We start from the raw sequence: 16391 nt of genomic DNA, 5'->3' as shown, positions 1-16391 counted from the left end.
TAGAGGCAACTTGTTTTTCCATTCTTTAAAAGCACTTGCACAAGTAGCACCAAGACAGTTGCTAACAACAACACTGCTGAGCTGACAATGAGCGATTAGCCTGTCCACAATGCGTATGCTGCCGGGCACAAAATTACTGCACTCCGAGGTACACAATGAATTAATGTTTGTACAACAAAGCATAGTTTTATTTCGTTTGCGGTTAGTAAATCTAAAAGTTTGTACAATGAGGGGTTCATAAATCCAGGTTCCACTGTATCTGCTTGTAAGGTTTTGTGTAAAATTGAAGGTTGGGATGCGGAGACTGAAACAAAATTGAAAAAACGAATGGCTCATGTAGAGCGCTATAGTCCACAGGTAAAAGTACAAAAAGAAGGTACTCACAGTAGGTTTTTATTATAGGGCTGTATTATTAATCGGCATACATTCGACATCGATAACGTAACCGGAAGAGGCTGAGAGTTTTGTTTTTTTCCTCCGCCGTCACCGGCATTTAAGTGACAGACATTTTCGCCAATCAGAATTGTTGAGCCTTGCGTTTGTTTGTCTACCGCTTCAAACAGGGAGACGAGTTCTCACTCTTTGCATCGCTCTCAGCACCCTTATTTTACAATACAATGAACTGAACACAGTGAGCCCTCTTTGCAGTCATCCACAATCTTTCTCTCGGTGGGCGGAGAGCACACCGCCAGCTGGAAGCCCAAACGGAGAAAAAAATATGAATACAAAGCCAAATGTCCCGTTGTGGGAATATTTCAGCTTTAAATCGGCTGGGCAATATGAGCCCATCAACACGGACAAACCAGCGCAAATGCCGTAATGGCAACAACGGACCTCGAAAAATTAATGCACTTTGTTGTTCCATATTTATTTAATTAAAATTTTTGCTTACATAAATAAAATGTTTTATTTTTTTATTTTTTTTATTTAGGATAACAAAGTTCAATTAAAATACAATAATAAACAATTTTACAGTAATGACAAATAAATGTTCATATATTTTTAAATGGTTAATTGCATGATTACATTACATTATAAACACTGTATAGTTTTTATCGGTTATTTTCTTCATTATAAGATTATCATATTGACAAAAGCTCCGCGTGTGTCTGCATGAAGGCAACTATTTTTTAAAGGAAATTATTGCATATTCTAATGTGTGGCACCGTGAGACACAAATATGTTGATTGACAGTGTAAAAGTAACATGTCTTCTTTCACTCGTTATTGTTGTAGTTGTATGCATTTATACGTGTAAAATAGAAAAATAGCTAATAGAAAAAATTGCGATTTGTTTTTTTCTCAAAATCGTGCAGCCCTCATTTGTATAAAAAACAACAGTGCCAGGGAATAAACCAAAAAACTAAAGAAATACTTCAAGAGTTGCTCTGCAATAATGTGTCTGGTGGGAAAATGGAGAATGAATCTACTGTAAACATAAGATACCAAAATAGGTACACAAATACTCAACCTTAATAAAAGAACTGGAGGAGGACAAGAACGGGATAGAGCGGTCACAGTTCTTTGCATGGTAAAAAGGAACCTGAAGGGGCAAAGAATACAAAATACCACTGTCTTTTCATCATATTTGTACTCTATATGTAGAGTATGTTCATGCTATAGCAATACATCTCACTGTATATATGTTTGAGGTTCTATCTCCCGAGGAGTATCCAAACTTCTAAATTGGGCCTCGAAAAAGGGATTGTTGAAAAAGTGTGTGCTGTGAAGTGTAAAAATCATCTTGGTGGATATGCGGGGATATTGTGCAGATATTAGCCTGGTGTCACCGGGATGATTGGAGCCGCAGCAGCAGCATTTATCAGCCCGAAGCGTCTGCAGCATGGACACTATAGGCTGCTCAGATGTATTTATGAACACATCGACTGCTGTTATGGATGACCTGCAGGTTGTTGTTGCCGAGCAGCAGCAGATTAAACTCTGTAAACGCTTTATATTTCCTTCTCCTCCTCCGCAAGAGAACATCAAGAGGCTGCCGCCTTGCTGCTGTGACCCTGGAAGAAGATCTAGAAAGATGACGTTAAAAGATGGATTCAGTCTGATTCTGATTTGGAATCTGTGCTATTTTGGAGAATCAAATCAATCAATCAAAGTCTGTTTATATTAATCACAAATGCCTCGAAGGGCTTCACAAACCACAACCTCAACATGGATGGCGCATCAGCATCTATAGTTGGCAATAGATCATTAGTCACTTTTGCGAAAGCTGTCTCAGTAGAGTGATTTGCCCTGAAACCGGACTGAAAGGGTTCACAGAGATTGGTAGACGCTGAGTGTTCATTTAGCTGCTCTGCAACACTTTTTTTTGAGGATTTTAGAGATAAAGGGGAGGTGCGACCTCCTGGCCAGTAGTTTAGCAGGAGGTCAGAATCAGGGTTAGGTCTTTTGAGCAGAGGATGAATAACTGCTGTTTTGAATGCTTGGGGAACATTACCATAAAAATGGTAAGTTAATATTACTTCATGGACGAAAGTATTAGGACAGCTAGGGTCAGTGAAAGGTCTGTCGTTTTGATTGCTTCCACTCTTCTGGGATGACTTTTGACAAGACTGTGGATTGTTTTTGTCCATTACTGAGGTCATAGGTCACTGGTGTTGGAGCTGTTCTAGTCCTTCCAAACCAAACTCTTCCAAGCGTGCCTTCATGGACCTTGCTTTGTGTGCTGGGGACAGAAAATGGTCTTCCCCAAAGTTTTCTCACATAGATGGAAGCATACAAGGGCAATTCCAACAAATCAGTGCTATTTGCTTGTTGTAACTCTCGCAAAAAAAAAAAAAAAAATTATTCTTTCCCAACTCTATATCTGATCATACACATTGAAATACTCAAAATATGTATTGGCCCATCTCTGAATTTCGTTTTTAGTTTCCTAAGACGAGGGTAACTCATTTGAGGACTGAATCAGTTAATACATTAAATTTAGCCAATAACTTGTTGACACTGAGAACATTGCGATATTGAACACAAAAACATGTTTTAGAAATAAACAAATAACATCCAAATAGGGCTGGGCGATATGGCCTTTTTTTAATATCTCAATATTTTTAGGCCATGTCACGATACACAATATATATCTCGATATTTTGCCTTAGCCTTGAATGAACACTTGTTGCATACAATCACACCAGTATGATGATTCTATGTGTCTACATTAAAACATTCTTGTTCATACTGCATTAATATATGCTCATTTTAAACTTTCATGCAGAGAAGGAAATCACAAGTAAGGCAATTTACCAAAACTGTATTTATTAAACAGTTATTAAGCAGTGGCACAAACATTCATGTCATTTCAAAACAGAAAGTGCAAGATTGTCAGAGACATTTTAAAACAAGCTATGAGTGCACTTTTGTGCATGATGTCACTAAGATGACATATCAAAACAACACTAAATTAAAGTGCACTTTTTGTACAGAACGCCACTACAATAGTTTAAAACAAAATAAAGTGCACTTTTGTGCATGATGTCACACAAGATATTTCAATAAGTGTCAAATAAAAATGAGCTGCATAATAGGAAATCAAATAGTGTCTGTCCTTCGCTATGTGGCAGGTTCCTGCGGACGTTATCTCCTTCTGTTGTTGACTATTTGTTTCATACGGTGTTGATGTGGAAATGGTTGCCTCGGCATTTTGTTGGTGTGGCACCGAACGGAGATGTTGACATGCAGAGTTTCAAGCACTCTTCATTCTCTAGCAGGTGACTTTTCAAATGATGCTACATTGTAGCAGTAATGCTACTTATTGTAGCAACGCTTTTGCCCCACACTTGACAAATTACGGTTGTCTGTTCGACATATTCCCGCTTGAAGCCAAACCACCGCCAGACGATTGACCCCCTGCTGTTTTTCTTGGGAATTAATTATTCCTTCATTTGTTACCAGATTCGCACCTTCTTTCTCTCGTATTACCACTCGCACCACAGCTAACGTTACCCATGCCACTACCTCTCTGCTCCGCGAGGGCGTATACGTATGTGACGTATGTAAGAAGGTGCGCTTGTTTTACGTCTCTGTGAGAAGGAGAGACAACAAAGAGTGAGAAACGCCTGTAGTGTAATGCCCGCAGCTAAAAGCAACTGTGTGAGAACGTATACTCGAATATCAGGATATAATCATTTTCTATATAGCACAGAGACAAACCCGCGATATATCGAGTATATCGATATATCGCCCAGCCCTACATCCCAAAAATTAATTTGGGGAACAGGACTGTGCTGAGATTTTAACCACCCCAGTTTATTGTTGAAATGTTATCACTTTTTTTCTTTTCCATGGCCTGCAGAGAATGTGAACTATGCAACTTCCTGTGGACCATGTGACTTGTAGAATATTCCACATTTTTTCAAAGGTGTAATGTTTCAGGGCAGAAGTGTCCAAACTTTTTGAATTGGGGGTCGCATTGGGCAAAAACATTTTTTTACCGCGGGGCGAAAGTCTACTGCATGTAAAATAACAATATATACTGCCTATACATATATATTTGTAAATATTATTTTAAAATAATGGATATATAATTAATAAAATTGGATATTAAGAGTATGTGAAAGTTTGACTCCTACCGTGTTTACTTCCGTGACAACCTCCTTAGAGTTTTGTAATCAATCAGAAATATCAAGCAGCTAAAATGCGTTTAGAGAGTGTTTTGCATGTTTCCCATCATGCATTGTAATGGATTTAAATGGGTGTCATTTATATTTTTTTATGACGCTCTGACATTTTTTATAATATCCACAAAGTTCAATGAGCAGGTTGTGGTCTGTGATACCATGTGTGTTGACTTTTTGTGTTGGTTGCATTTATTTTTTTTCCCCCTTAACTAGTGAAGGTTGTTTGGATTGGGTCATATAAGTAAATGTGGTAGTGTTTTCACTGTGATATACAATTCATGGTCAATGAACAGAATGGTGGCCAAGTTCCAGAAATCAGATTGTCAGATATTTAAAGTTAATTTGTAAACACCCCACAGGCCAGTACTGAGTGAAAAACTAGGTAATCTTTTAAATTGCATTTAGATTATAGTATAGCACACATTACTTAGAAAACATTTCATTAAGTCTAATCGTGAATTCATACAGTTGATTTGCTGAAGTGGCACTAATTCGGTGGTACGGCCCACAATTATCCAAAATGTTTTGTCACCATGAAGAGTGAAGATTCAGTAGATTGTGACACTGTAGATGTACTGTCGGACCCTCCTGTCCATGGTCCTGGTCTTTACGTCCTCTGGCCCTTCCAGATCTCTCCGTCAGGCCCTAGCTGAGCGCGAGTGTGTGAGTGTGTCAGTCAGTGAGTGACTAGCGGGCGTGGACAGACTTCCCACATAAAGAGGCCCTTTCTTCCTCCGACAGCCCGCACGCCGGCCTCCGTGCGAGTTTGTGGAGGATAAATAAACCTCTTCACACACAGAAAGAAGATGGAGTCTGTGAGCAGGCCGCTCTTCAGCCTCACACCGCCGCATCTCAATGAGAGGGCCTCTGTAATTTCAAAGGGCTGTTTGTTATAATACCGAGCTAGGAGGAGGGCGGAGCCACGCTGATTTATGTAGTGATTTGTGGCGCTCACACACACGTAGCATCCATCTGGCCAGAGAAAGCGTTGCAGATAGCAAGCACAGAGAAAGCAAGTAGCAATGTTTCGATGGCGTTAAGCGCTACAACAAAATGTTGCGGAATGTTCACCTTCTTCCTGGGAATCAGGCTGCCTCCCTAGAGCAACTTGGCAGACAGCACCAAAGGTGTTTACCAACAATGCACCCCTGACTTTTAAATCTAAAGCAGAGCTGGGCAAATATTTTGACTCGGGGGCCACATTGAGAGAAAACATTTGTCTGGGGGGCCAATGTGTATGTGTGTATAAATTATATATACACATTTATCTGTTAAAATCTGCTATACAGTATGTGTGTTTAGGTCCCTTTTTTTCCAGGAACACTAATACCAAAAGTCACAATGTCCGATAAAATTCTAAAAAAGTTCTGACAGACCAACTCAAAAAACAGAATGGAATTTTACAGTTTTTTACTGAATGGGACACCCAAAATGTACATTAAGATAAAGAAAGTGGGATTTACAATATTAACTATGAAAAATAAAAGACTGAATATTAACAACATATGAACATTGCTCCTCTTTTATTTCTCAGACCAGCTCCTCCATAGACATCTTTTACAATCAAGCAATAAACACCAACAATATGATATATTATCACTTGTATGCAGAAATGTGTTGTCAAAATCTGCTTCCGCATCTGTTTGACACACGCGTTTCGGGTTGGCTGCTCTGAAAACAAACCCCGCCGACTCTGCTTTGTTCCTCGTCTGAGCTGCTGTGACGTAGATTACCGTAATAAAACTCTTATAACACCCAAAAGCGCAGATTTCAACCATTGAAATACTTTCTGTAGTTAAAGACTCACGGTCATTTAAAAACAGCACTGCACATCATAATGGCGGCTACAGTTTTGATGTTAAAGGTCTAAAACGTTATGTAGAACGTCCGCCAGGCCGGATTGAAAATCTTAATGGGCCGCTTGTGGCCCGCGGGCCGTATTTTGCAAAGGTCTGATCTAAAGTATAGTAAATGTTCAGAATTGTTAAAAAAAAACAAGAATGGTAAGTTGGATAAAAGTATGGACATTTGTAAAGCTTGGAAAGCAGCGATAAAACACGACTAATCTGAGCACCTGACGTGACGGCATGAAGACACTTAAGCCGGCGGTGAGGGAGCTCAGGATGCTAATGCTAGCAGCGCTACTATCTCGCAAGACAATGACACTGATTTGAAAGACTTCCAGCCCCTACTTAGCCACAGGTAATCACAGAATCCGTTACACTGTTCATTGTGCTAAAGATAAAGACCTAGCTGCGCAGTAACCAGCACTATGAAAAGTATTTCAGCTTCTCCATTAAAGCTGCTGTTTAGTTCTAATTGTATCTTGCACTTGTGGTGTTTTAACACCTCTACTTTATGCACAGCTTGCTTTTCTCTTTGTTTTATTGTTGCTGCCTGAGTAAACAACAGGAACAACCTGGTAGCTTTTTCAAAAGTCTTTCGTTTACATCTTCTTTTCGTAAAGTTAATGGATTGCAATGTCTTGAAGTTGATAGTTCTACTATTTGTTCATAATCACAGGAACCGCCTGTTTTGTATGCTTCTAAAAACATAAACACATGACATTGTTCTGACATGAATATACATTAAATTTTCTTTTCACCATGAAAAGCTTCCATCTTTGATTGATTGATTGAGACTTTTATTAGTAGGTTGCACAGTGAAGTACATATTCCGTACAATTGACCACTAAATGGTAACACCCGAATAAGTTTTTCAACTTGTTTAAGTCGGGGTCCACTTAAATTGATTCATGATACAGATATATACTATCATATATACTATCATCATAATACAGTCATCACACAAGATAATCAAATTGAATTATTTACATTATTTACAATCAGGGGTGTGGAGCGGGTGGGGGGGTGTAGGATATGGACATCAAGTAGTGGACATAGAGAGAGAGAGAGAGAGAGATCAGAAGGCATAAGAAAAAGTATCTGCATTTGATTGTTTACATTTGATTATTAGCAATCCGGGGAGGGTGTTAGTTTAGGGTTGTAGCTGCCTGGAGGTGAACTTTTATTGCGGTTTTGAAGGAGGATAGAGATGCTCTTTCTTTTATACCTGTTGGGAGCGCATTCCACATTGATGTGGCATAGAAAGAGAATGAGTTAAGACCTTTATTAGTTCGGAATCTGGGTTTAACGTGGTTAGTGGAGCTCCCCCTGGTGTTGTGGTTATGGCGGTCATTTACGTTAAGGAAGTAGTTTGACATGTACTTCGGTATCAGGGAGGTGTAGCGGATTTTATAGACTAGGCTCAGTGCAAGTTGTTTAACTCTGTCCTCCACCTTGAGCCAGCCCACTTTAGAGAAGTGGGTAGGAGTGAGGTGGGATCTGGGGTGGAGGTCTAGAAGTAACCTGACTAGCTTGTTCTGAGATGTTTGGAGTTTAGATTTGAGGGTTTTGGAGGTGCTGGGGTACCAGGAGGTGCATGCGTAATCGAAAAAGGGTTGAACGAGAGTTCCCGCCAGAATCCTCAAGGTGCTTTTGTTGACTAGAGAGGAAATTCTGTAGAGAAATCTCGTTCGTTGGTTGACCTTTTTGATTACCTTGGTTGCCATTTTATCACAGGAAAGGTTAGCCTCTAGAATGGAACCTAGGTAGGTGACCTAATCTTTCCTGGTGATAACAATGTCACCTACTTTTATGGTGAAGTCATTGACTTTCTTGAGGTTGATGTGGGACCCAAACAGGATGGATTCTGTTTTACCCAAGTGTATGGATAGCTTGTTGTCAGCGAGCCAGGTGCAAGTTCTACAGAGCTCAGCACTGAGGATTTTCTCCACCTGTGACTTGTCCTTGCCGGATACCAGCAAGGCAGAGTCATCCGCAAACAAAAACAATTCACAGTCGCATGCCAATGACATGTCGTTTATGTATATTAGGAACAGTAAAGGCCCCAATATACTGCCTTTGGGGACTCCACAGCTCACAGAGAGGGGGGGGACACGGTGCCGTTCACCTCTACCACCTGCTCCCTCCCCTCCAAGTAAGATTGCATCCAGCTCCATGAGGTTTTGTTAAATCCGATTGCTCTGAGCTTATCCAACAGTATAGCGTGGTTAACGGTGTCGAAGGCCTTCTGAAGGTCCAGCATGACCATGCCGCAGTATTTGCCCGTGTCCACCTCATGTTTGATGTGGTCGGTCAGATAGAGAAGGCATGTGTCAGTGGAGTGGTTAGTTCTGAAGCCGGATTGGAATTTGTACATGAGTTTATTAGTGGCAAGGTAACTATCAACCTGTTCATAAACTATTTTCTCCATTACTTTCGAAATGGAACTGAGAATAGAAACAGGTCGGTAGTTGCCAGGTTCCAATTTGCTTCCTTTTTTAAAGAGGGGAGTTACTCTTGCTATCTTAAAATCTTTTGGTACTTGGCCTTGTGTAATTGATAGGTTTATTATGTGCGTGATGATCGGGGCAATGATGGAGGCAGAGTCCCTGAGGAATCTGGAGGGAATATTATCAAGGCCGGTGGCCTTGTTAGGGTGGAGTGTGCTCAATTTTTTAAACATCTGCATGGAATCGCAGCGATACGTAATGTTTTAAAAAGTAATGTTAGTGAATCTTATCGTATCCAGATTCATATCGGATCACCATTTAAGGTAGAGGTGCACAGCCCTTGTAAGTACCTATTAGTACCAATCCGTGGTTGGGCAGAGCTTGGCGCCAAAATCTGCTTCTCGCCATGAACCATCAGACTGTCACTACTTGCCTTTAACTGATCAGTTCTCCTTCCAAACTAATATAAGGCTTGAAGGTCGAGAACTGATCATGACTAGACATTGATATCGACACCAATATCGCCCCCTTGTGGTGGAAAATTGTAACAACATTGGGAAGGACGTGACCGCCGACTTGCAGTGTGAGAGCCTGTTCAACGTTGCTTGCAGCTTTAATTAAACTTGTTATTATATAAAATATACTATATCAGTATATACTATATACTGTATATATAATATGTAAATATTACATATATATTTTATATTGCTACGATGGTACATTTTTTGTCTACTTTATACCTGCATTATCCTTTATATCCTTACCCTTTCCAGCCTTTGTGACTGAGCTACTGTGTGGAACAATTTCCCTTGTGGATCAATAAAGTTTGTCTAAGTCTAAAGCACAAAGGACTGAGACATGGTAGCAAATGTGTTCCCGGCTGTAGTGACCCTTCAAAAAAGTGACACGACGTGCGGTTCTTAAGACATTTGAGACATGTGTCGCACACCAAGTCCGTCAGTCAGTGAGCTGTTCATGCTGGCTTTGACTTGCTCCTCTCAGAGCCGGCGCCTCCGTGTTTTCATTTTCATGAATGGACCTTTTTGTTTGGGAGAATGAAAAAACTTGTTTGTAGTGCCAGAGGCCTTAGAGAGGACCTGGGGCCTCGTGTGTTAATTGCGTGTACGCACAAAAACCGATGAGACATATTGAGAGTGAACTGAACGCTGTGGATACTTTGGCGACACACAGAGATGGTCATTGAGCCTGATGTAGTAACAGACTCTTCATATTTGTTCTGGAGTGCGGTTCTCTGACTCCACAGCTCTGACAGCCCCGCACTTTTTATGCCACTCCACCCTCTTTAGTTCAATTCCGCACGAGGCACCTCCTACTCCGTGTCGGTGAGTGGATCGTGAGATGGACAGGCGGATCGGTGCTGCGTCTGCAGTGATGCGGACCCTCTATCGATCCTTTGTGGTGAAGAAGGAGCTGAGCCGGAAGGCAAAGCTCTCAATATACTGGTCGATCTACGTCCCTGTCCTCACCTAAGGTCATGAGCTTTGGGTTATGACCGAAAGGACAAGATCTTGGGTACAAGTGTCCGAAATGAGTTTCCTGTTGGCGGCACTCCCTTAGAGGTAGGGTGAGAAAACTCTGTCATCCGGGAGGAGCTCCGAGTATAGCCGCTGCTCCTCCACATTGATAGGAGCCAGATGATGTGGTTCAGGCATCTGGTCGAATGCCCCCCGAACGCCTCCCTGGGGAGGTGTTTAGTGCACCTCTGACTGGTAGGAGGCCACGGGGAAGACCTAGGACACGTTGGAGAGACTGTTTCCCAGCATGGCTAGGAACGCCTCGGAACTCTCCGGGAAGAGCTTGAGGAAGAGAGGGAGAGGAAAGTCTGTTCTTCTCTGCTTAGGCTGCTGCCCCTGCGACCCGACTTTAGATAAGCCCCCATCACCTCTTTATGCTTTTCGTCAATTGCCTCGTACTTGCAGTAAGCCAAAGAAACGCAACACGGGCGTATGAACCTTAAACTTGTATAAGAAAGTGTACCCTTGTATAATAAAGTCAGCATGCTTTAGTTTCTATTACTACTGCAGCCCATCTAGGCACCTGTAGCTTGTTGCTGCCACATAGCATACTTCACTTACATAACCTTAGTGGTATTTCAATGAGGTAAAGTCCAGGTGATGCATCAGATTGTGACACATGAATCAAGCTAATGCTGTGGTTTAGTTTGGGAAGTGGAGCCCTATTGCCCTAATGTAGAGATCCTCAATTATATTTGTCCAATTTTTTCTGACGCTTAGAGGGCCAAATTAAAAGCTTTGGAGGGCATCACGTGGCCTGTGGGCCGCCTATTGAGGGTCCCCTAAAACGTATTATCATAGGCCTGATGTGCCGCAAGCGCCCAGTTAACGCACGTTAACTGTTAGCATAATTGTAAGAATGTTAGAATGCTAACATCTTGCTAGCGTTTTAACCAATTTTGTATGTTTAAACCTAAAAATCATGGATTTTGATACTCTGCGCCATCTTGGAAGTATGCCGACGTCCTTCATATTAACATGCCAACGTTAGCATGATAACGTTTTATGCTAGCTGGTCAGGTAATTTTGTGTGTTTACACCTAAAAATAGTGCATTTTAGTACTTGGAGCTATTTTAAAAGTATGTTAACTTGTCCTATGTCATCATGCTGACATTAACATCCTAATGTTTTATGCTAGCTTTTTTAGTTAAATGTGTATGTTTAAACTTAAAAATCATGGATTTTGATGCTTGACGCCATGTTGAAAGCCTGCAACACCTCTGCTAGCGTTTTTTGCTAGCTTTTTAGCTAATGTTATATGTCAATCCCTAAAAGTCATGATTTTGATACTTGGTACCATCTTGGAAGTATGCGAACGTCTTCTATAATAGCATGCTAACGTTTTATGCTAGCTGTTTGGCTAAATTTGTATCTTTAAACCTAAAAATAGTGCATTTTAATTTTTGGCGCTGTCTAAGATGTACGTTAACGTGTTTTATGTCATCACGTTACCATTAGCATGCTAACATTTTATGCTAGCTTTTTTTAGCAAAATATGTATGTTTAAATATAAAACCATGGATTTTGATGCTTGGTGCCATCTTGGAAGCTTGCTAACATTTCTTATATTGGCATGCTAAGGTTTTATGCTAGCTTTTTAGCTAATTGTATATGTCTATACCTAAAAAATCATACATTTTGATACTTGCTGCCATCTTAGAATTATGATAACGTTTCTTTTGCTAACATATTATGCTAGCTTTTTAACTACTTCTGTATGTTTAAACCTAAAAATCCTGGATTTGGATACTTGCCGCCATTTTAGAAGAATGCTTGTTTCGATCGAGGTTCATGGCACGGATAGCAGGCCCATCAAAATATCCATGGGAATGTTCTAGTTTTAATAATGAAGCTGCTAAACAAGTCTGTTTAACTTCCTGTTTGCTGCACGTCATTTGGTGCAAAGCCAATGCTCCCGCCACCCTTTCAGTCGGGTCACCAGTGGGCTGTCATAGATCACACCGTTGTGGTTAGCATATGCTAATTGTTGTAAAATGGAGCCAGCATGGCTTTCAATGAGGCAGTAGAACAATAAGAGAACAAAGTCATAAAATATTGACAGTTCTCTTTCTTCTTGTCTTTTCAGACGCTGTTTCCAGCGAGGCGGCCTTCCTGGAGGACTTCGTTCTGGGGGTGGGGGACACCCTGGAAATGTCATGTGACCCAGAGGACTCTGCCTCCTCCTCTTCCCGGCCGGTGGTCTGGTATAAAGATGGCGACGGGCTGGTGTCAAGCAATCGCACGCGGGTGGGCCAGAGGATGTTGCGCATCATCAACGTGTCGTACGAGGACTCGGGCGTGTATGCGTGTCGACTGGGCCGCAGTAACATGCTGCTCAGCAACTACACCATCAGGGTGACAGGTGAGAAGACAAAACTACAACTACAGCTAACCCACGAACATAGTAGTTAGAAATGAGAATCGAAAACCGGTTCTTGTTCAGTTCTTGTTCCCAGTGTATCAACTTCTTGGAATGGCTTACTGTTTTTTCAAAGGATTCTTTTAACGATTTCTATGGGTGACATTTTCCAAGAAAAGATTGCACCGCCTATCATGTTAGCGCTTTTACCTGTTAAATTGAAATAAATGCCCTCGCATTTAGATGAGCATGACGAGAGACAGATTCTGAATGGCTCCGAGGCAGGCAGTAAGTACCCGCTCCAGGTCACGTCTACGGTACCGCTCTCCTTTGACAGTGGCAGGGAAGAGTGCAATGACTCGGGCCAGAATAGACGAAATTCACAGAGCAGTGGTTAAGTTTGTGGACAAAAGCTTTCACCCATTTGCCACAGTGCTCCTGATGTTCGATAGGTAAATGGTCAATTGTCGTCGGAAAAAAGTTGCATGTTTTCCAGCGACCACATTTTCACTCAGTTATTTCTATTATTAAACTCGTGAAATTACAATATGGTGTAAAAGTCCATTCACTCAGCAATTCAACTTCAAATATGAAACTTATATGTGATATTAACTCATTACATGCACAGTGAGGTGTGTCAAACCTTTATTTATCATTTTGATCATCATGCTTTGCAGTTTCTGAGATTTTCAATTCAAAGTTTTCAGAAACTGTAAACTATAATCATCAAGATTTCCTCAAAATCTTGAAATATCATGAGTTGCATGGTATGTATGATATTTTCACCTTGTTAATCTAAACAAACCATATTACAATATTTTGAGTGTCACCAATATATTTTCTAGGGAGATGACAAAAGATTTTTAAAAGTTTAGAAAATATTATTAAATGTTATATTTGTGCGTTGTTTCCACGTAGGTTTTATTTTGTTAAATTCTACAAAGGAATATTTATTTATTATATTTATTTTCCAAAGGTTGTTTTTTTTTTCTATGCTACTTATGGGCCTCTCAAAACCTCACTGTTGGCTCTGTAAGGTCATGTTCCCTCCAAACTAAACAAAATTGATGCTAATGCACCCTTTTTGTTCTCTATTTTCCAAAATAAGAGTCGATAAGGAACCAAATCATTAAGCAGAATGGAAAATAGAACCGGAACCGGCAAAATCTAATGCGAACGTCTTTTATATTAGCATGCTAGCTTTACAACGATGATGTTTCATGCTAGCTGTTTAGCTAAACGTGTATGTTTAAACCTAAAAATAGTGCATTTTGATACTTGGCGCTATCTTGGAAGTATGTTAACTTGTCCTATATCATCATGCTAACATTAACATGCTATTGTTTTATGCTAGCTTTTTTAGTGTATGTTCAAACCTAAAAATCGTAGATTTTGATGCTTGGCGCCATCTTAGAAGCATGCTAAAATCTCTTATTATGGCATGCTTGCGTTTTATATTAGCTTTTTAGCTAATTTTATACGTTCATACATAAAAGTCATGGATTTTGATACTTGGCGCCATCTTGGAAGTATGCGAACGTCTTTTATATTAGCATGCTAACGTTTTATGCTAACTGCTTAGCTACATGTGTATGTTTAAACCTAAAAATAGTGCATTTTGATATGTGGCACTATCTAAGAAGTACGTTAACTTGTCCTATGTCATCATGATACCATTAGCATGTTAATGTTTTATGCTAGCTTTTTTAGCTAATTGTGTATGTTTAAATGTAAAACCATGGATTTTGATGCTTCGCGCCATCCTGGAAGCTTGCTAACATTTCTTATATTGGCATGCTAACGTTTTATGCTAACTTTTTAGCTAATTGTATATGTTTATACAATTTTGTTAGAACGCTGCTGCTAGAGTTCTAACAAAGACCAAAACATGTGAGCACATTACACCAATTCTTAAATCCTTACATTGGCTCCCTGTACATCAGATAATTGATTTCAAAATCCTCCTGCTCACATATAAATCACTACATGATACCTAAAAATCATGGATTTGGATACTTGGTGCCATCTTAGTTGATCGACCCCAGGTCAGAGGTTCATGGCACGGATAGCAGGCCCATCTAAATTTGCATGGGAATTTTCTAGTTTTAATAATGATGCTGCTAAACAAGTATGTTTAACTTCCTGTTTACTGCACGCCATCATGGTTAGGCTTACACCGCCACCTGTTGCTAAATACCCCTGAAAATGAATATTGTCATAACCTGCATGCCCACTGTGTTGCCTGTGCTACTACTTCTTAGACAACATCAGCACATGGTGGCGCTATAATTAAACTCCCCTAGAGGAAATTATTTGACATTTCTGGAACTTTATTTAGCGCGGCGAGCCAAACCACCGTCGAGTTTGGTATGAACACAAAACTTCCTAGCCTTATTTCAAAATAGAACAGGTATTCTCATCTAGTGGTACGCCAAATAATCACTTCATTAAATATTTAAACACAGTGTTACTGTTCAAACTGTGTGTACTGTTAAAGTGGCCAAAAATATAATTTGTATAAGCCGCAACTTTTTTCCTACACTTGGAACCCTGCGGCTTATAAGACAGTGCAGCTAATTTATGGATTTTTGTTTGCCGACGGCCAAAAGAAAAATCGTCCTTTGTGCTAAGAACGAGTTCGCTCACTTTTTCTTTTTTTGTTTCACGTGTGGATTCGTCATTCATCACTCCAAGCAACTTTTTTAAGTTTAAAATATAACTGAAACAATTTATACGTACTTAACCGTCCCATGTGTGATGTCTGTAGGAGTGTTTTCATGCATAATTGTACGTGCTATCGTAATGTAATGAAGCTAGCATCGTTAGCATTAGCTAATATGCTAACACGTCTACAAGTGTCGGTGTTAGTATTATTCATTTACAACGGCATTCTTTTTGTATTGTTTCAGTTTCACAAATTCCTCAGTAAATTCACCAAAACGTCACTGTGGAGTTATTGAGTCTCATTGAGTCTTAAGCTGATTAAAGAGCTCCCTTGCACAGCTAATGGGTCCATGACGACAACTTCTGTTTTGTTTGTTCAGCCGTTTTACTGCCGTGTTACAGACACCGTTTGGAAACAATTAAGGTATGTAAATAAACATTTACGGAATCTTTCTGTGTAAATAACTCATTTCATAACGTATATTGCAATAACAATAACAAGATCTGATAGCTCAGTTACAGCTCATGTTATTCTATTCTGTTATGTGTTTTATGTTGCACGATTGCGCCAAGTAAAATTCCTAGTTTGTGAATCCGTTCTCAAACAATGGCAATAAAAACTATTCTGATTCTAAATCTAATATATCTGCGACTTATAGTCCGGTGCGGCTAATATATGGGAAAGTGTTCCCTAAAATTTAGCGGGAGCGGCTCTATAGTCCGGAAAATACAGTGCGTGTTGAATAAAACATCTGCTTTGTTTTTAATGAATATTTAGGCCTATTAAGCTACTGTAGGGTCATTGTGGTGGTACTTGGAGAGCCGAGTGTTTTCTGAGATGGTACTTGGGGAAAACAGTTTGAAATGGAAGATCTGAGTTCCTAAAACGGTTGCAATATTGACCAGAA

General features: G+C 40.0%; 1 protein-coding gene across 8 annotated transcripts in view; it reads left to right on the top strand.

The window, feature by feature from the left end:
- The window catches only part of fgfr3 (fibroblast growth factor receptor 3), a 153872-nt gene that overhangs the window by 55941 nt on the left and 81540 nt on the right, over positions 1-16391 (top strand). For all 8 annotated transcript variants that reach the window (XR_009825336.1, XM_062042388.1, XM_062042387.1 and 5 more), the window contains exon 3: positions 12547-12822. Coding sequence is in view for 7 of the 8 variants with exons in the window: in XM_062042388.1 (XP_061898372.1) it covers positions 12547-12822 (276 nt within the window). In the remaining variant the exon portion in view is untranslated. The remainder of the gene's footprint in view (positions 1-12546; positions 12823-16391) is intronic.

Source organism: Entelurus aequoreus, linkage group LG03 (genome assembly GCF_033978785.1).
Source record: "Entelurus aequoreus isolate RoL-2023_Sb linkage group LG03, RoL_Eaeq_v1.1, whole genome shotgun sequence".
Classification (NCBI taxonomy): domain Eukaryota; kingdom Metazoa; phylum Chordata; class Actinopteri; order Syngnathiformes; family Syngnathidae; genus Entelurus; species Entelurus aequoreus.
The sequence above is the reverse complement of the archived record's forward strand: the minus strand, read 5'-3'. Positions and strand labels throughout refer to the sequence as shown.